Source organism: Camponotus vicinus, unplaced genomic scaffold, assembly GCF_025532165.1.
Source record: "Camponotus vicinus isolate PSW18456_S1 unplaced genomic scaffold, iyCamVici1.0 SCAF_7, whole genome shotgun sequence".
NCBI lineage: Eukaryota > Metazoa > Arthropoda > Insecta > Hymenoptera > Formicidae > Camponotus > Camponotus vicinus.
In genome coordinates this window covers 9,583,801-9,604,727 of record NW_028141979.1, presented here as the reverse complement: position 1 = coordinate 9,604,727, position 20,927 = coordinate 9,583,801, and the positions used below count along the sequence as shown (strand labels likewise).

Genomic DNA, 20,927 nt, shown 5'->3' with positions numbered 1-20,927 from the left:
CGCTGAATGTGGCCAAAATTTTTCAAATCATAACCGCTTTCGCGTCTACTCGAATGTACTCGAGTAAAATGTAAGTATTTTGATTATTCTCGTTATTTTTTGTGCGAAATTAGATACACTCGATACTCGATAAAATTCACGCAAGAGATTCTTCCACGAAAAGTGATATTTTTCATCATGTTGCGAAATACTCCTTCTAAATCCAAGGAAAATGAATCCAGACGATCCAGACGTTCATCGGTGAGTTTATATTGTTTACAAATTTTGATTTAGGTATTTTTACAAATTAAAGATTTAATGGTATTAATTTAATAATATTAATTTAATAATGTAGTATAATAGTATTAATTTAATAATAATATCTATTATTTATTATATTAATAATAATAATATTTAATATTAATATCTTAGAAATTAATAATTTTTGATTGTTAATAATTTTTGTTTTGATTTTTGATAGATTCTCAAACCACGTAAACCCCGTAAACCGTTGCAAAATGTGGATTTTGATTCCCCGCGCAATGAAACAAGTTCAACTCCTTCAAGGACTAAAAGGCGTGTTAGTTTTGCAGATAAGAAACATGTCAAGTGAGTATAATATTTTATTATCTTTTATAAAATTAATCAATTTATATTTATGCGATATATGGAACATCTTTTTAATGTCTCAAAACAAAGTCTCTTGTGCTCCACAATAAGACATTACGTTTACTTTCTGATTTGAGATGCTAGGAATTATATTTAATTAATTAAAGAATTTTTATGAAGAGTTTTTCACATTTGTTCTCTATTTTTTGCACTAGGTTCTTATCTTTATTCTATTTTTTTTCATTGTATTAGATTATATTTTATGGAGAGAGCTTTAGATTAATTTTTTTATTCGCTATATTTATTTTTACTTTAATATCTTTTCTTTAATTACTCTATCCTGTGCAGAGAGTTTTGTCACACGGTTGAGCAAGGGACTGTATGGGATAATACATACGAGGAAAATGATTCTGCTAAAGGATCTTTTGTAGGAGATGCGAATGCTAAAACTGAATCGAGAGAAAACAAATCTGCTCAACCATCTAAGGATGCGACGTTAAGTATTATTGCATGTGATACAAGTGAGACACATGTGGAACTATCTGATGAAAAGTCCCAATTTGAACAAAATATGACCAATATAAGATCATATTCATGTTGCAACGCTGACTTTGAATTAAATGGGACATGCATCCAAGATTTATCTATGGAATTTACAGCACCAATACCTACACCTTCACTTGCAAAAGAGAACATAAATATAAAGAAGGATAGTTTTACATTGCGTCTGAATTTAGATACAAATTATGTCAGCAACAGCAATAATGTATCCATTCAGGCTGTACCAGTATCTGCGAGAGCTGTTAATTCTGATTTAGGCATTTTTGAACAAATTTCAAAGATACAAAGTCGTGAAAGCGCAAATTGGGGCGCTGAAAATAATATGCATGAAAATAATATGCATAAGACAATATCTTCAAGAAATTTGCATTACTCTAATATTGCTTCTGAAAGTACTATTTTCAAACAGACACAGGATGCAACACAGAATATTAATGAATCAATGATGTTAACAAATGTAATACAGCCAACTACCACTGACATGTCTTGTATAAACGTACCTTTTAATGTTTCAATGGAAATGACAGCTCCTATATCATTAAAAATATATGATGAAAATATTTCACATCCCCATGGTGAAAATATAATTAGAGAAAATGATCTGAGAGAAAATCAAATTGATAAAACTGAATTTTTTAATGATGTAATGGAAATAACAAAACCTGTAAATGTACCTTTGATTGCTTACGACAAGGAGAATTTGAGAATGGATGAATTAATATCCAAAGACGATAGAACCATGTTCTTTCATAATGTATCCATGGAAATGACCACAGTGCCATTAAGGAATCAAGGAGAAATTACTCGTCCGATCATTCATAAGCCGATATCTGAAGAGAATATATGTAAGGAAAAGAATATGGACAATTCAACTGACTTTAGTGAAAAAACTAAATTATTATGCAAGTCTATGGAGTTTACTGAAGCTGTCCCAGTCTCTTTATATGAACAAACACTTAATCCTATTTGCACTGCAGAATCTACATCATTCTTTCAAACAATATCAAAAGCACATTCGCCTGCTGAAAATTCGAAATTGGCTCTTCAAGTTGACACAACTGTAAACAAAACAATTCAACATACATCAATGGAAATTACTGCTCCAGTTTCATCGACTTTGCATCTTACACAAAATGCAAGAAATGAAAGAGAAAATTTAGACATTTCTAAAAATTTAGACATTTCTAAAGATAATGGTTTTCAGTCTCTATCAGTCTCAACAAATAATTTATTAAGTCCAAACAAGACTTGCAAGTCTTTTATAGAATCTCCCGCTCCTCAAGAAAATAATGCACATTTAGAGAGATCTAATGATATTTATATGAATAATACTGAACATAGTGAGCGTTTTGTAAAGGACACAATGAATTATACTGAGCCATTTAGATTAAATTTTGAAGATAATCTAAACGACATTAGCGAATGTAGTTTACTAAGAAAAACTCTTGAAAACGGTGTCGAAGAGTTACAAACGATTGAACCACCATCGTTCATATCATTAGACAATGACAAAGAAGAGAATTCTTTCCCTGATGCTTTATGCAAAGATAAACTTCAGATGTCGACTAGTGAAATAGATGAAACGATCAATAATATATGTAATAGTTCAAATCAATTAGTAATAAATAATATAACTCAAGCAACATCGAGAGAAAGTGTAGCAAAAGATAATGAAAGTTGTATAACTTTGAGAGAAAATGAATCGATCAATATCGAGAATCAAATGGAAGATTACTGTAGTAAAAATATAGCGAATGAAACTGAATATAATCAAGAAGTCGATTGTCAAGCACTTGGAAGAACAATTATTAATGATGACAATCTAATTAATGAATCCAATCATTGTGAAACAAATGTAGAGAATCTTGAAGAAAATATATTATCAATACAGAATAATAAATGTAAAGAGACAAAAATTGATAATTACGAATCGCCAATTATCAAAGACAGCGAAATAATAGCTGAAGAAGAATACATCCGGGAATATGTCCGGGAAAGGATAAACGATAATGTAAATCCGCGAGATAAAGAGAAAGAGCAATATTCGGATGTGCAAAAATTGCTAATAGAACAGTGCACTGATCCCCAGGGGGCGGAAGTAATTGAAAATCAATTAAATTCGGAGGAATATTGTAAAGAAAATTTAATAAACGACGAAGTAAGAGTAACAGGACAAAATGAAGAAAATACAGAAGAAAGACTCGCAGCAGAACAATGCGCTAGCGCGATTGAAGAGTCTTTGGTCGAGCAAGACCCCTTTTCATCATTGTCACAAGAATTAGAAACGCATGGCGAAAGGTTTGTAAATATACATATTTTTATTGCTTCAAAATGGATGAAAAGACTAATATTATTTTGTTACAGGGACGATTGCATTTGGAACGTGTATCATGAGAATATCGACAGAAAAATGATTGTTTTTGGCTTCATATCGAATTCGTTATTGGTAGCAATGTTTCTATCGTACGATTTTAATTGTTCAGAAGAGAATCTGATTAAAAAAATCAAGATTGTTTCCCGCATTTCAAGTAATTATACATATATTAATCAAAGGAAAAAATTGCAATATTTTAATCTTTTCTTTCTATTTTTCCAACAGATGATTCAGGTCTATTCACAAAGATAGTGCACAAATTAATTCTGGAGAAACTAGATGCGGAGCTGCTTATGGATAGGTATAAAACTCGTGAGGATATTCTACCAATGCTAGAATATGTTTCACAGAATGTCAAATTAGTGATGAACTTCATGTTCGAATTGAAACGCTTGGACGATATAAATTTGATGGAGATTAATTGTGATAAGTAATTATCCATTCATATTACTCTATATTATGCTAATAAAAATATGAAATACTAATACTTAAAATATTTTATAACATGCATACTAACTTTATGAAATAGTAACAGGATGTTTATTTTAGAATCTCATTCGTATCTCGAAGCAAAAAAATGGATATTATAGTGAAAGTCACGATTAAAGTCAAACGATTTGATGAACTCACTTCAAGTGATGTAAACGTTCATTGTTTGCTAGGTACAATAAAGTAAGTTTATGAAGAAATGCGCAATTGGAGATTTAATATTGTGTATTCTTATTTTTTTCTCTCATTTTTACAGAGAAACTGATGTTAAGGGTCTAATTAAGAATATTAAAAAAGACCACATGTTTTTAAGGAAATACATGAACGATGTCAAAGATTATGTTGACATAATAGAAATGACAATGCCAAAAAAATGTAATTACTAAGAATGAAGAGACTATCAATTGATTTTCAGTGAAGATACCATTTAGCCTTCTAATGTGTTCAAATTAGCATTAAAATGAATGAATCTTTAAATTGTAAATCAGTGTTGTAAATGATTGTGCAATTATCTATATACATAACAACAAAGTTTTTTAATTTTTGTATCATTATTTGTAAGTTGTACCATTTTCTATTACTCTTTGTAAGTTGTAATTATAACATATAATATGAAAAACATACTATAAAGAATTTTTTATAAAAATTCTGTAATAAAAATATGCTAAAAAAGTATTGAGTGTGTGTGTGTATAAATTTATAGTTATATTTCCTTGCAAATTAGCTATAAATCTCTTTATATTAATATTTAGAATTAAATAAATTAATTTGTAAATCGAGAATATTATAAATGATTTTGCAATTATTTTCACATATTCGAAAAGCAACATTTTCTAATTTTTGTATCTTTACTAAATTACTATTTTTTAGTATTCTTTATAAGTTATAATTGCAATATATAATATAAAAAATTACAATATATAAATATAAGAAACAAAAAATATTTTCTATAAAAATTTTCTAATAAAAATATACCAAGAAAATTGTTAGGGATGTATGTGTGTGTGTTCTATTTTCTATTATGGCTATATAAATCTTTTCGTATTAATATTTCATTTTCTCGTACTTTTTTTAATTACATTTTTTATTTACATTATATTTGATGAAAATTTGAGTCTGATTTAAATTTCATGTGATAGCATGAAATATGTGTATCATAATTAATTTATTGTACCGTCAGCAATAAACGTAAAGTTTCGAGAGAGAGCACGGCGGTCGGTCAACTGGCTCCAATATAGCCGGTTCGGAAGATGCAGCTTTTTGTGCAAGCACATAAGCCGAGTTCCTTGGATAGTATATCGTGCGAACGATCGTCTTTCATGGAATCGTACGGCGCTTTCCATCGTCGCGCTCTTGAGAAAAATGCTCGTCTCTGCCGATATATATACAGTCGCACATCAATAATGAATTTTGATCGTGGGATCGAGTAATCCTGGGCTGCAGAGCGATTTTATTATAGCCGTATTATTAATTAGATATTTTTCGCTTCATCTTTGAACGCGTCTCTGATGAAAAAAAATTTCATAATTAGAAAATTTTAGGAATTCTTGATAATTTAAATTTATGAAGAATTGTAAAAAAATTGATCAGATTTATTCAGGTTTTTTAATATTATTTTAGGAAATTATAGAATAAAAAAAAATCTCAGAATATTTAACATTTATAATATATAAGAATTTCTAATAAAATTCATTTAATAATGAGCTTTGATCGTGGGATCGAGTAATCCTGGACTGCAGAGCGATTTTACTATAGCCGTATTAGATATTTTTCGCTTCATCTTTGAACGCGTCTCTGATGAAAAAAAATTTCATAATTAGAAAATTTTAGGAATTCTTGATAATTTAAATTTCTGAAGAATTGTAAAAAAATTGATCAGATTTATTCAGGTTTTTTAATATTATTTTAGGAAATTATAGAATAAAAAGTCTCAGAATATTTAACATTTATAATATATAAGAAATTCTAATAAAATTCATTTAAAAATATAAAATCTCTATTCCTTTTCTGAAGATTTAAAAAAAATGTGCCAATTCGAAAAGAAAATTTTAGAATTTTTATAGAAAATCTGAAAATTTTTATAAGAAACTCTGTAAATAATTTTCATCAGGAGTCTCTACAGCTAAAATTAACATTTAAAAAAAAATTATATCATAAACGTATTGTTATTTGATTTATATTTGATTCAATGTGTTATCTTGCAATATATTAAAAAATAATAATCATTCTAATATGATTTTATAGGCGATAGTGACAATTTAGTTCGAAGGAAGTGCGTTCTGACTTGGACATAAATTAACTACTTATGCAAGCGCCGCTTAAATCCGCTTTTTTTTTTCTGGCGACATTTGTATACAATGAAACTCTCGATCAGACTGTCAGCATACAATCTACTACCGCTTCATCTTTTTACTATATGAAAAAAAAGGTCCCTATTGCACTCTCGTTAGAGCGATGCGTAGATGCGATTTATAAAATAAAGTCAACTGGTGAAAATTATTTGCAGAATTTCTCAAAAAATTTCAGATTTATAAAAATTCTAAAACTCATAAAATTTTAAGATTTTCTATACGAATTGGCACACTTTTAAAAAAAAATTTCAGAAAAGAAATAAAGATATTTGATATTTTTATTATAAATGAATTTTACTAGAATTTCTATAAATGTTAAATATTCTGAGACTTTTCATTGTATAATTTTCTATAATATTAAAAAATAATATTAAATATAAATAATATTAAAAAACTTGAATAAATCGATTTGATATATTTTTACAAAATTCGTCATAAATTTAAATTATGAAAATTCCTAAAAATTTAGATTATAAAAAATTCCTAAAAATTCCTAAAAATTTTCTAAATCAAAATTATGAGATTTTTTTCATCAGGGAGGTCAAGAATTAATTCGCGATGGGTAAATTAATTAATTAAAAATTTTATGCGCGACGTCCAATGTTTATACGCTGCCTTTCCTTTATTTTCAGATCCAACATCGCTCTGGCTTGGCGTGGCCAGATGTTATAAACACTTCAAGCTTATTAAAGAAGTCGGACTTTCTTTCACCGCGACTCTTTACGCCAGTCTCTCTCGCTGCAGCGTGGGCGTAGAGGCCCGGTTTTACGTGATTTCGTAACGACGACGACGGACCGATTTCCAGTATCAAAAAGCATTTCACGAGGATCCCAAAGACCTTCGGGGGCCCCCTATTACTCCACCCACTCTCTATCTCTCTCTGTCTTTCTCGCTCGCTCCCCGACCGATCTTCTCCCAAATTCTCGTGCATACGAAAGCAGCGCGTATGGAGATTGTTCGCTGCTACTTCTCATATCGTGGACGCATCGATAAATAAAATCGTAGACGAGAAGCTGGAGGGAGAAGATGTGGGATAGCGAGCTATAAAGTGTTCTCTTGCCTTATTGGAAAAAGAGAGCGAGAAAAGGGCCGCGCGTGTATTAATGAACTGAAGAAACTGGAGATTTTTTAAATTACATCTTCCTCGATCAATCATCGACAATTTTTTTTTTTTCTTTTATGGAACCGAACAAAAGCGTCACACTTATGGACATGATACCTCTAGGAGTCTTCTTTCCTAGGACATCGTTCTCTTCTCTTCATCATCGCCGTCGTCCAGTATAAAGATACAGGGATGTGGGAGGAGGTCAGGCGTGACAACGAGCGACAGAATCCATCCGTGGCAACGGCATCGACGCATATCCACATTTTTCAGGCCAACGAATAATTGCTAGAAAACAATATTCGTCAATCGCGACGATACCTGCTCCAGCTCCGGCTGCGGCAAGTGGGCGTAAGGGCCGGGAGAGAGAACGTCGTCCCGTGTTCCATACATGGCTATGCTATGTGGAAACCGAGAGACACACAGAGAGACGGACGGACGGACGGACGGACCGGGGGAAGTCCCCACCGCGTGGACACGACGGTGGAGGCGACGTTTTCTCTGGAAGCGGTCGCCGAGCATGCTCTCGGCGCACAGTGTCTCGCAACACGCGTGTTGCACGACCGCCGCACGTCCATGCGATCGTCCTGGTGCTGTCCGGGCGTTCATGTCACCGCGCGAGACTCTGGAAGACGCGATGTCCATTTTCCGCGCGAGCATTCGCGTCCAAGGTCTTTAATCGAGCTTCACCGGCGACCACCGGGCATTGAAATCACCCAAGATCCTTGCCGCGGAGTCGATCTCGCGCGTCAATTATGCGGCGATACCGCGAGGGATAAGAAATATCGAGAAGGTCCGAGGTTCCCCAGCAAACTTGGTAAAATATAAGGTAGAACTCGAAGAATTTCCCGAAGAAGGATCATGATACTGGGAAACGTCCCAAGTTCCGAGGACTACTCTTCGTCGTTGTAAGACGGATCGCACGATGTACTCGCAGGCACTTGACTGGCGTGGGTGCTACTGGGTTCCTCCTCCGCTCTGAGACCGAGGTCAGGTGTGGGAGGGTGCAGGGGTTGCTCGAGACTGACGCATATCGCACGTTATAGGTACGTACCAGGACTGTAATCGTAATACAATGTCACATCATGTCCGAATAAACACTGACATTTAAATAAAATATCTCCACTTTTCGCAGATGACCTTTTAATATTTGAATTTAGTGATAGAAATATTAAAATCAAAATAAATAGAAATATTTTAAATTTGTACCTAGTTGCTGGACGCAAAATATTCAACAGAAATTTTCATTAAATGTGAACACTTTTGCACCGAGGGAATTTTGAATCTTTCTGTAGACTTTCTTCTTTTTTCATTCAATCGCGGGTCTTCTTAGCTTGCAAAGCTCTGGCGGGTGGAGTGCGTTTCTCGAACTTGTCTAAGTCCTCCACCATCTCCGTAGGATATCGATACGTCAATAATTCGTTCATGATCTCGATCGGTCTTAAGGGTTTGAACTTGAGGGTGATTCTTCGGTGCAGCGACAGCACCTTCTCTACGGCTTTCCGGATAATGTCCAAAGGAATCCCAACGGACGTCTTGGCCAAGCAAGAGACGTCGATATCCCGATCGACGCCGTGATACTTCATCAGTAGATCCTTGTAGTACATGTACAGCGTGTTGTAGTCGGTAGTGGGCACTCTTATGAATTTATCATGCAGCTTAATGAAGGCGGCTGTCGCCTTGTGCGGTTCTTCAGACAATGAAAGGAATAGTATCTGTTGAATGAATTCGTAATACTTCGATAAGAACAATTTCAAGCAGAGTTCGACTTTAGGTTGAATGTATTTGAATATTTCTCTAATATATTGTTTTTGTATTTATCTAGATAATTATATTATCCTACGTTATCTTATTTGTCAGGACCAAAAATATATTATTACTCTTTGATCTTTTCATATTGGTTGCTATAAAAAGTAAATCTTGAGATTTACATTTTAATTCTTAAAGAAACTTGAATTAAAGTCGAAATAAAAAGCAGAAGAGCAGATTTTTCAAATAAAAATATCGATCCGTCTCTTGTAGTATTTATGCCAGTGAATAACAGTATCTGTCCGAAGCCTCCAACACTCTAAATCCTACGTTAACTCGCCCGCCACCTACGTCTCCATACTATATACATCGGTAGAAGGTGTTTCATTGATGAGCAACCTCGAGCGATCGAGACGAGAGGTCCGAGTGACGTAGGAGAAGGAGAAAGAGAGAGCCAGGTGATTGTACGTATGTGTCTGTGGACCCGACGAGGCGGCGGCGGCGATTCATTCATATTGAAGAAAGATCTCAAACGGGAATAGCAAGAATTTTACAAAGTAGGCGCTGCTCGATCGCAGTCCCCCACAATTTAGGAGTGCCATTCCGAGAGTTCTCACGATACGAAGTGCATTTCTGATGCCTAAGAATCTTCAATCGAACGAGATCCGTCCAATTATTTACCTGATCTCCCGGCTTGATGCCTTTCACTAATTTGACGAAATACTTGGCGAATCGCTTGGGTTGAAGATGTCGTTCTGCCGATGGAACTTCCTTCAGCCAAGGTTTCTCGCCACCATCGAGAAAAATGATGGAAGGTGCGTAAGCACGCGCCACTTTGGAGATTACATCCATGAGCCTCTTCTGCTTCTCTTTGCCCACGTATTTACCAAGCAAGACGGGCGCCGATACATCAAAGAGTAACGCGCCGACCTAGAAAGGGACTCAATTGAGTCCAAATTAATTAGAAATCTGCTCTCTTTTAATCCTTATAATATTAATATATTTTTTTCCTTCGCTAAAGTTAATGAAGAAAATTGGAGAGATTGGGAAAACTCTACCTCTGAGCAGATTGCATTGGCGAGCAAGGTCTTTCCGGCTCCTGGCAATCCGTAGATGCACACGGAACGTACGAGTGGCGCAATTTGATGCGTTTCCTTGGAGATTAAAGGCAACACGCAATATTCTAAGACAAGCTGCTTAACTTCCCCGAGTCGTTCTTTGTAATCCCGTAATTCGCGACGCGCTTCGTAATTTTGATAGGAAAGATCACCGAGCCAATCGCGTAAGAAAACGATCTGATAGTTTCTAATAATATTGGCTTGCAACAGTTCATTGAAGAGGTCCTCGACGGCCACGTCTTCCAAAATGTCTTCCCTTTTCTTCTGTGTTCTGACTTTGTCGGTGTCCTTCTTTATATCTGCAATTAATATCTAAATTGTAATATCTAGGTGAACAAATTTGAAAGCTAGTTTACGTTAAAATTTATTAAAGGTAACAAGTGTGACTGATTATGGGAAATTATTCAAGAATTCTTCTATTATAAGATGGGAGAGATATCTATTAGCTCTTTATTGATCACCTTTGTCTACTTCTGCAGGTTTCTTCTTATCACGATCCTCCTGCAGAGCCTTATTTAGCAATTCTAGCTCAGCCCTCATCAGCTCATCCACGATCTCTCTCATTTCGAGCTGCAACTCGTGGCAAAGTTTCTCAGTAATCAAGTCCAAGTATTCTTCCTGCTCCGGATTGTCACTTTCGTCGCGAAGACTCCAGTTTCGGATGAAATCGTCGTTTGCCTCCTTTAAACAAGACAGAGCTTTCGTTCGCGGCATCTTCCAACCAGGAGCTTCCTGCTTGACAGGTTCAGCTTTGACTTCTGGCGTTTGTTCGGCCCTTCGACGCTTCTTCTTGGCTTGTTTTTCCTTTTCCAGTTTTTCCTTTTCCAGTTTTTCCATTAGATATTCCTGCGGCGTTGAGGTTTGCCCGGTCGCGATCAACACGCTGCCGCCGAGATCCGCTGCCGGAAATACATCATAATGTCCTAACGTGTCATACCAGATGACGAACCACTCGTGAATCTCATCGGTAATATCCTCCATCAGTCCGGGGCCTCTAATTCTCAGTAGCTTCCGAAGGAAAATGAATAACGATTCAACGTAAAATTATTCTTATCTTCTTCTTCTTTTTCAAGACTTATTTTTTGTACCTTTTCTTTTATTTACTTATTAGAAATTTTGGTCGGAAAATTTACCCTCGTACGTTCCTCGCTGGTTGTCTTCTTGGTGTGCGCTTCGAATATGGGCATTAGAGCTCGTCGTCGCTGAAAATTCTCCTCGTCCTTTGCGATCGTTTTGCGACTCTGCCAGCTCGGTATAATCATACCCAGAGCCTCCTCGAGACGCGCGATTCGTCTCTTCATGGCTTTCCTCGCGGCGTATCGTCGCCACGCGCGTTGTATCGTTATCGCTGACTTGATGTATCTGGAGCGGTCTATTTTCCTTGGTACTAGCATTCCGGATGCTATTTTCTTGTTGTAATCGAATATACGTTTCACTGCGAAAGATCTAGTATTAGTAATTTTACACGAATGAGGACAATTTTATTAAGGAAATCCAACAGATATTTGGATAACAAAGTTTTCCTTTATTATACAGTTGAAAATATACTGTTTAAAAAAATCTTATACAGGGTGTCTCAGACTTAACGAATCAGCCGTTAATGGTAGATTCCTGAGATCATTTGGAAACGAAAATCTTAATACCAAAATGTTGAGGAAGATGTAGTTTCGGCGCTATATAAGATTAAAGTTTACCAATCGCGTTACGTTCTCCTATTCTCAGGAACATGGCGCATCAAGGGGCCTGCAGCGCGATAATATCGATATCGATAGAGGGATGAATATAAAATAAAAAATAGGATTCTAAAGTGAGCGCGATTGTGTTTTCCATGCGTCAGTAGTTTGAACATTTTTATGAAGTTTTTCTCAACATTAGAATTTTCGTCTCCAGGAATCTACCATTAACGGCTGATTCGTCAAGTCTGGGACACTGTATTTTTTCTAAATATACCATCTGCTCCGGTGCAGCGTCCCATCCTGGCCCTTTCATAGCTCTGTATCAGTAATATTGCGCGGTGCATGGCTTTCTCGGCAGCGAGCTTTGCTTCTCGGGCGGCTATTTCTTCGGGCGATTCGCGCATTACTTCCACCTTTGAGGGAACAGCGCGCATTTTCCTTCGTGACACCCGCATCTTCAGCGTTTCCTCCCCCAGTTCGGTCATGCTTTCAATATGCAACTGCGAGGAACTGCGTTCTCTTACTGGCGGCGCTGGACGATTATAGGATAAAAGATTAGAAATTATTTTTAAAATTACAATTAATTTTCTTTAAATAGTGATTAATTGAAATAAATAATGATTAATTTAAATAAATATATTAAGTAGTGATTAATTTAAGTAAATATTAAAATATTAACAAATTTCAAATTTAGTTAAGTATACAGTTTCAAATTTAATTAATTATAAGATTTCAAATTTAATTAATTTCTCTAATGCATTTGTTTTATTGATTCTTATCCCGAAAACAATTTTCTTATTAATTGAAATGATTTTGCGCACCTTTGTAGGCACTCTCCACCAATTCCTGAATAAACTTCCTGCGTTCCTCGAGGCGCTCGCGGCCTGATACTGACGCAAACAACTCGATATCATCCGGTGTGAATTTCATACGATTCAGGATATCGTCGGGCCATCTGCGTGAAAAATATTCTTAAATCATATAGTGCGGAGATATATTTAATTTTCACTTTCTTTTTAAATTGCGAAAAATATTTTTAAAATTATATTTGAATAAGCAAAGAGGAAGAGCGTACTGATAGTTCGTATAATCTAATTTGACGATTTCCTTCTTGTACTCTAGCATTCGCCCGATAGCACAATCTAACATTTGCTTGATTAACTCCCGTTTTTGCGTGTGCACCATTTGATCATAACACATGATGAGTCTTCTTACGATATTACGATATCTATGTGTATTTTATAATTAAATAATTTATATAATTAATTGTATTAATTTATATAATTTATAAATAATTTATATAAATAATTTATAAATAATCTATAAATAATTTATATAAATAATTTATAAATAATTTATAAATATATATATAATTTATATTAGTAAAAAATATATAATATATAACGATGTTTTTATAAAATCAATATAATTTTGAGCACGTACTTTAGATACATGGATAACGCAGAATTTAAAGCCACTTTTTTCTTTAGTGGCGTATCTTGTTGCTTTCGTTCGAGCTCTAACAGCTTTTCTAAATCGCTTCTCGTGACAAGCCATAATTCTGTGTAATAAACGTGGGACATTTCGGAATTGGACGTATGTTTTAGACAGATATAAAATAATAATGATAAGAATTTGAAGTAGTTTTACACTCGCAATTTCGAATTTGTCAGTTCAAAACTGTGGTTATCGGTGATTGGCGTTTAAGAATGAATTTGCGCGGAATGTCAACTGGAAACAAAATCGAAATCTTATTATTCTTTACAACTCGAAGCTTATTAAGATCTTTGAAGATCGAAATTTTAAGATCAAAGTTTCGAAAAGCTTCAAAGATTATACCACAATAAATATATATTTATAAAATTATATGATAAAATCTGAATAAGATGTTACAATTATATTGTTAAATTAAAAAATATATCTGAAAATTTTGATTTTCAATAATTTTTAATAATTTATTAATATATAATATAATTTATTTTTTAAATAATTATTAATAAGTAAATAATAATAAATAATATTAAAATAATTATTAAATATTATATATTTTTAATGTACTATTATTATTCTTTTTAAATAATAATAATTATCTTAATATTATTTATTATAATTTATTATTTATTATAATTATTATTATTACTTTAATATTATTAATTAATTCACTTTTATTTACAATATTTTCAATATTTCTTACATGAATTTGCAAGAATATATTTTTCGAAGCTTCGAAGATACCTCAAATTTTGAATCTTCGAAATCTTCAAAGTTGTCAAAAGTAATAGTAATACTTTGCAGCAACATTATTTGTCACGTTATACGGAAGGTATCTTTTGTGATTGCAAATACAATATATTTATTAGTTTATTTATTTATTTATTTATTTACAATATATTTATTACATGCTCTTTTCCAGGATGCCGAGACCATTTCGAAGCTTGCTCGTTTTAACGTTGATAATGACAGCGTCATGTCTCGATGTGACGGAGAACGACGCCACGACGGAGACGTCTACGAGTGCGTCCGGAATAACGACAATCGCTGCCGAGGAAAATGCATCGCCGTCATCCTCGTTGTCTTCTCCCTCCGATGCGGTTTGGGAGTGTCCAAATATCACAAAAGCGGGCGTGGAGTGTTCCTGCGACTTTCCACACACGCTCAGATGTACCGGCGACAGAACGACGTTGCAAGTAATTGCGAATGACAAAATTAATCAAGTGTTATTGAGCAAGACAATATTAATTTAGAGAAATTAAAAGATTAAGAATTATCTTAATTTATATTTAATTTAATTAAATTATTTAATTTATATTTAAAAATCCCCGATTTTTGTAAGACAAAATAATATCCTTTCAAGTCAGATTAAAGGACAATCTCTTATATTAATGTAACGAATTAAATGTTTTCGAAAATCTTGTAAATGTTTAGATGTGCAATTTTAAAAAAATCTTAAAAATCCTTAACTTATCTGTAACTTAATTGTACCGACGACAATTGCATACAGAATGACGTTGCAAGTAATTGACGAAATTAATCAATATTATTGAGTAAAGCAATATTGATTTAGATTAAAAGATTAAGAATTATTTTAATTTATATTAAAAGAAACTCTGATTTTTTTATAAAAAAAAATAATATCCTTTCAAGTCAGATTAAAGGACAACTTCTTATATTAATATAACGAATTAAATGTTTTCGATAATCTTGCGAATATTTAAATCTGTAATTTAAAAAAGTGCTTAACTCGAACAATAATTTATTCAAATTAAATTCATATTACAAAGTTGAAATTAATATTTCCTCCAGGAAAATTTCGAAAGACACCGCGGAATGAGATGTAAGCTCAATCTCTGATGTTACGCTTCGCGGCGCAATCGAGGTCGTTACTTTTTAAGCAACGGTCAAGAAGGACGTGGGTGGCATAGACTGCCAATGAAATACAAGTCGCATACATATATTATTCAAGAATCCATTGTGCTCACTTCTCTTTTCCTCTCTCGTTCTCGTCTTTTTCTCTCTCTCTCTCTCTTTCTTCCTCTCTCTCTTTTTCTCCCTCTCTCTCTTTCTTTTTCTCATTCGATCTCTCTTGCTTTGCGTACATCCGTTTCCCGTTTCGCTGCGCGAATATCCCGTTATCAATCATATTTGTCGATATTGCGACAAATATTTTTCATAGCTCTCTTTTTGTGAATCTATTAAAAAAATTTAGAATCAGAAAAGACGCGATAATAGCCAAGCAGATTAAATGTATTGATTTAATCCTTTGCGTCATGATGGGTCGCTCAGCGACTCAACTTTTTCTTCGCAGTTTTTCACTTTTACAACTATTTTTTTTTAACAATACAATAGAATTTTATTGTTTCTACAGAATATTAAAAATATTAAGAATATTAATAAGTGTAAAAAAAATATGAAGTCATTAGTTGTTAATTGCAAAAATAAGATATATAAAAACAAATAGTCAAAATTAGTACTTTTTCACGGAGAAATGCATTTTTCACAAATCTATTAAGAAAATAAAAAGGGAAATTTTTTTTAAATTTAGTAGACTAAAGTATTTTTCAGAATTTTTTCAGAATTTTCCACCATGTTGTTTTTGTTATTAATTCTATATAAAAAATACAATATTTTCTGTACTAAATTCAAACTAACAATTGTATTTTCTTAAAACTTTCTCTCCGAGAGTTTTTCGATCAGAATCCGAATCTAAAGGAAAAATTTATAATTTTCCATATTGGATTCGCCATCTTGAAATCGAAAATTTTGAATTGGATTCGCTTTTTTGAAATCGAAAATTTTGACATTAGATTCAAATTCGGCGATCAAAAAGCCCCTAAAAAATGGATTTAAAAATTTTGGATGTAAGGAGAAATATATATGGCCGAAAGGGTTAATTTGATATTTCACATACATGAGAACTCGTAAATGTATTTATCGAGAATAACTGTTCGTATATCTTTCAGATTAAACCATTATAGAAAGTCGATTAAAATTTACAATTTATACATAAATTTTGAGATAGAGAGAGAGAGAGGCAGATATAGAAAGATAGAGGATAAGAAAGAATGAAGAGATTTCTTATTGTCTCTACTGTTGCTTTTCCTCAGGTCATCAGCGAGCATTTGAAACGTAGCCGACCGGACATGATATCGTTGCTGGATGTGACCGTGACAGGGATCTCCGTGTTGCCAGCACGCTTCTTCGAGGACGTCGCGCTTCATGGGTTGGTCGTCTCTACTGGTGAACTGAAACACGTCCACGAGAACGCGTTCACAGCGTTGGCACGGCCGTTGCAGGCGCTTGGGTTGCCCAACAATCTCCTGGACTCGATTCCCACGGCTGCGTTGTCGCACTTGGTCGGTTTAGATCGACTGGACCTGTCCCATAACAAATTGAAGACATTAGAAGCGGATTCGTTCAAGGTACGGTTAATTAAGCGATAGGTAATTATGTATAAAGTGTTTCATTTTTATAAATATCACCAGTAAGTGATGGAAATAAGTTTAATAAAAGGAATGTTAATATGAATAGAAGGAAATTATTATTAGGATGTAATTGAACTTTATTGTGTGTCCGATTTAAAAAATGCGTTTCGATTTAAATTTCAATAAAGGAAAGAATTAAATTCAGAAATTAACCCAGCAAACACCAAGTAACATTTATATAACTGTTGGTTGTAATTTCTCACTCAGCAATATAACTGTTACATGTTATGTCACTATTACATAACAGTTATATAACTGTTATTTAGTGTTTGCTGGGAAAGAATATAAATCCCAGCAAACACAGAATATTGCAGCAATGTTGCTGCAATATTACATTGCAGCAATGTTGCGGCAATATTACAACATTGCAGCAATGTTGCGGTAATATTACATTGCAGCAATGTTGCTGCAATATTTTGTGTTGGATGGGATTATAAAAAACAATAAATTATAAAATAATGATTATAAACATAAAATAAAGAGATAAGAAAGGTTTTGAGAAAATTGTTTTTTGAAAGAGCAACGGAACATTTACGGTTTCAGGGACTGTCAAGCCTGACTTATTTGGACTTGTGCGATAACCTGCTGTCACAATTGTCACCGCAAGTTTTCCTAGCATTGCCAGTGTTGCGTTCGCTGAGAATGCGCGGAAATCGCTTAAGCGTTGCTGCACTATCCGCGCTCAGGGGTCTCAAGCGCTTGGAGGAACTGGATTTGTCGAGTAATTTGCTGCTAGGCTCGATGGGTCCCAATCTGCTGCCACTAATGCCTAAACTGCACTTCCTCACCGTGTCAGAGAATGGCCTTGTCAACGTTCAGCAGGGAGCTCTCATGGGTCTCAAGAATCTTACTTATCTGAGTCTGAGTCACAATCAGGCAAGTGGTGGCTTAATTCAAGTTAGATTTTGCTTGAAATAGTATAAATGAAAATTCTTTTAAAAAGTTAAGTTTAAGCTAATTATCGTTAATTTGCAGATCGACGTGTTGGAGGATCATTCGTTCAAGTACTTGTCGACCTTGACGCGGTTGGATCTCGCGAATAATCGCATAGTTGCCGTATCCAGTGCCTCTTTAGCGCATTTAGAGAAGCTAATCACCTTGGATTTAACGCACAACTTTTTACGAGCGTTGACGGCCGATCTAGTGGTGCCGCTGAGAAGTCTACAAGACCTACGACTGGACGATAATGAAATAACGATCGTGGCGAGCGACGTACCAACGTCGAAGCTGCGTCTTAAGAGACTCTCGCTCGCCGACAATCCGTTAAATTGCGACTGCACCTTACTAGAATTCGCCAACTGGCTGGCAAACTCCAGCCTGTTGGAGGAAGACAAGTCATCGGCGGTGTGCGCGACACCGCCCGCTCTGGAGAACGGCATCCTGACCCAAGTACCACCGGGCAGTCTGCTCTGCGGTGAACCCACGCCGCCCATGATGACTCGAGTGCCGCTGGCAGGAGTGCAACTAAGTCTTAAGGAGTTCCGTTATGACGAATCGACCGGCATCAATCTATTGTGGCACATGGAGCAATGTACTGAACATTACACCTGCGACTCGCTCATCGTTTACGAAACAATCGATGACAGTGAGGTGCGAACGGAATCTAGCCCGTTGCATTGCGATTCCCGGATGATGCGAGATCCCTGTACCCTGCCAGTCACCATACCAGCTTCCGTGCACCTAAAATTAGGTCATAAGTACCGTTACTGCGTGGTCCTGCTGGTACCTACAGCTTACGATGACATGTCTCTCGGTCTCGGCTGTAGCGATGTCATCATCTTGGAGGAAACCCTGGAGCGGCGAAAGATAGCGACGGAAGAGCAGTTGCCGAGCAAAGAGGATCACTCCTCGATGTCCTCGACACAGTCGTCTCTCGGCTCCGATCCTCGGATCACCGGCGTCCACGTGAACGTATCCGACAAGGGTTACCTACACGTGGACGTGGTTCTCTCAAGAATGAAGGAGACGAACCTCGCGTCTACCTGCGAACTGTCCGTCATCGTGTTCGACGCAATTTCCGCGATTCATCGGCAGAGGCTCAATTGCAGCTTCGCGTTCGTCACCGACGTGGAGGTGTCGTTGCCAGGTTACTACAGGGTATGCGCCAGTCTGGACGAACTCGCTGACGTGACCGTCGTCTCCTCGGCAACCGGCAACCTGGTGGACGATCGCGAAAGATTTCGTTGCGTCGAGGTGGTCGAGCAGGGCTACGGCAGGCAAAACGCCGAGGTGTTCGTTGTGATGGCCGTGGTTGCCGTGACCGGTGTCTTCCTGATCGCCCTCGCTATGCTCGGTCGGAGCATCGTCAAACGATTGCGGCATCCCAGGATCCAGGCGCAGTGTTTTCTGCCAGCTCAGGAATTCGAGATCACCCACAAGGCGCATTACATCAAGCTTTTGGCCACAACCAAAGTTTAGCGCCTGATGGAACCCAGCAAACACAGAATATTACGGCAACATTGCAGCAATATTACAACATTGCAGCAATGTTACTACAATATTCTGTGTTTGCTGGGAATCTGCAACGTCACATACAGAATATTGCAGCAATATTGCGGCAATATTGCAATGTTACAACGATAATAATAATATTGCTGCAAATATTCTGTGCTGTATGAGGTTGTTTATGTAGAATTAAAAATTTAGAATTTAAAAACTCGAAAATGTAGATACATATACGTGCACGGGTTTTACCCAGCAAACACCAAGTAACATTTATATAACTGTTAGTTGTAATTTTTCACTCAACAATATAACTGTTACATATTATGTAACTGTTACATAACATGTAACAGTTATATTGTTGAATGCGAAATTATAACTAACAGTTATATAACTGTTATCTGATGTTTGCTGGGTAATGTGCGAATCAATCTACATAGGAACCCAGCAAACGCCAAATAACAGTTATATAACTGTTAGTTATGTAACAGTTATGTTATGTAACAGTTACATAACATGTAAGTGAGTGAAAAATTACAACTAACAGTTATATACCCAGCAAACACAGAATATTGCAGCAATGTTGCGGCAATATTACAACATTGCAGCAATGTTGCTGCAATATTTTGTGTTTGGTGGGATAAATGTTACTTGGTATTTGCTGGGAATATTTGTAAAAAGCCCCAGATTAAATATTTCTCGATTTATCGATATAAAAATCTCACAAACGTAACAAATTACTTCTAAAATAGAATATTCTACATCTCAATATTTATACATAATTTTAATAAAATAGAAGGAGAGAGAAATAAAAAAAAATACCATAAACGCAGACTCGAGATCTGCGAATGATTTTGAAAGAGGAAGGATTATTTCTTCATTTTGTAATATATATATATGTACTAATTCCATCTGTATGTTTTACATGCTGTAAATATGTCTTTCTAATACGTGCATTGTTGTAAAGTAATAATTATATTTTATATAATTACTATATTACTAGCAAGTATTTCGTTTTCGTTACTAAATATCGAGAGGCACACGAATGCGTCTTATAGAGAAACGAGTATAAATAAATTCTTGTTTAACATCTCGCGTCTTGATTATCTTTCTCATCCCTTTAGTCAATAGGAAATTATAAAAAAATATTATTTTAAAATATTATTTTAATTTAATATAATTTGTCTCTTTTGAAAAATTATTTCTAGGTGCTGGGGATATTAACATTAATTTTTAGTTTCTTTTAAGAAACTATTTGCAGGTATTGGACATCCATCGCCATTTTCAAATATTAGTTTTTGGATATATACCATTTTATATATACATATATGTATAATAAAATACACGCAAAAATTCACGTATCCAAAATATTTTTATAATTTTTATTAATGTTATATATTATATATACGCGAGATTATACATGAATGTTACATAAAATGTGCGAATACTTGAAAATTTCGAGACAAATCGAATGGGTACCCCTATATCAGTAAGA

At 34.9% G+C, this 20,927-nt stretch overlaps 2 protein-coding genes and 1 long non-coding RNA gene across 4 annotated transcripts; 1 reads left to right on the top strand and 2 right to left on the bottom strand.

Moving 5' to 3' along the window:
* The first annotated feature begins 10 nt into the window (after positions 1-10).
* Positions 11-20,555, top strand: Lrt (Leucine-rich tendon-specific protein). Of its 2 annotated transcripts, XM_083104244.1 has the most exons (7): positions 11-240; positions 461-588; positions 937-3,447; positions 3,514-3,677; positions 3,749-3,953; positions 4,073-4,195; positions 4,269-4,656. In XM_083104244.1, exons 1-7 carry the CDS (start codon positions 178-180, stop codon positions 4,396-4,398), a joined length of 3,324 nt encoding a protein of 1,107 aa, XP_082960370.1. In that variant the 5' UTR covers positions 11-177; the 3' UTR covers positions 4,399-4,656. The 2 variants fall into 2 exon arrangements, with proteins under 2 accessions (XP_082960370.1, XP_082960371.1); XM_083104245.1 differs by lacking the exons at positions 11-240; positions 937-3,447; positions 3,514-3,677; ... (1 more) ...; positions 4,073-4,195; positions 4,269-4,656 and adding exons at positions 6,996-8,511; positions 14,422-14,695; positions 16,613-16,927; positions 17,534-17,866; positions 17,966-20,555 and having other exon boundaries at positions 502-588.
* On the bottom strand, positions 5,008-8,767 carry LOC145974418 (uncharacterized). Its single transcript, XR_014439667.1, has 3 exons — positions 8,675-8,767; positions 7,583-8,524; positions 5,008-5,384 (listed from the first exon to the last, which is right to left on the bottom strand). It is a non-coding gene; the product is annotated as an uncharacterized LOC145974418 (long non-coding RNA).
* Positions 8,769-13,745, bottom strand: LOC145974417 (dynein regulatory complex subunit 11). Its single transcript, XM_083104246.1, has 9 exons — positions 13,452-13,745; positions 13,084-13,236; positions 12,830-12,963; positions 12,283-12,540; positions 11,466-11,767; positions 10,794-11,340; positions 10,273-10,631; positions 9,896-10,144; positions 8,769-9,180 (listed from the first exon to the last, which is right to left on the bottom strand). Exons 1-9 carry the CDS (start codon positions 13,589-13,591, stop codon positions 8,779-8,781), a joined length of 2,544 nt encoding a protein of 847 aa, XP_082960372.1. The 5' UTR covers positions 13,592-13,745; the 3' UTR covers positions 8,769-8,778.
* Positions 20,556-20,927: the final 372 nt, after the last annotated feature.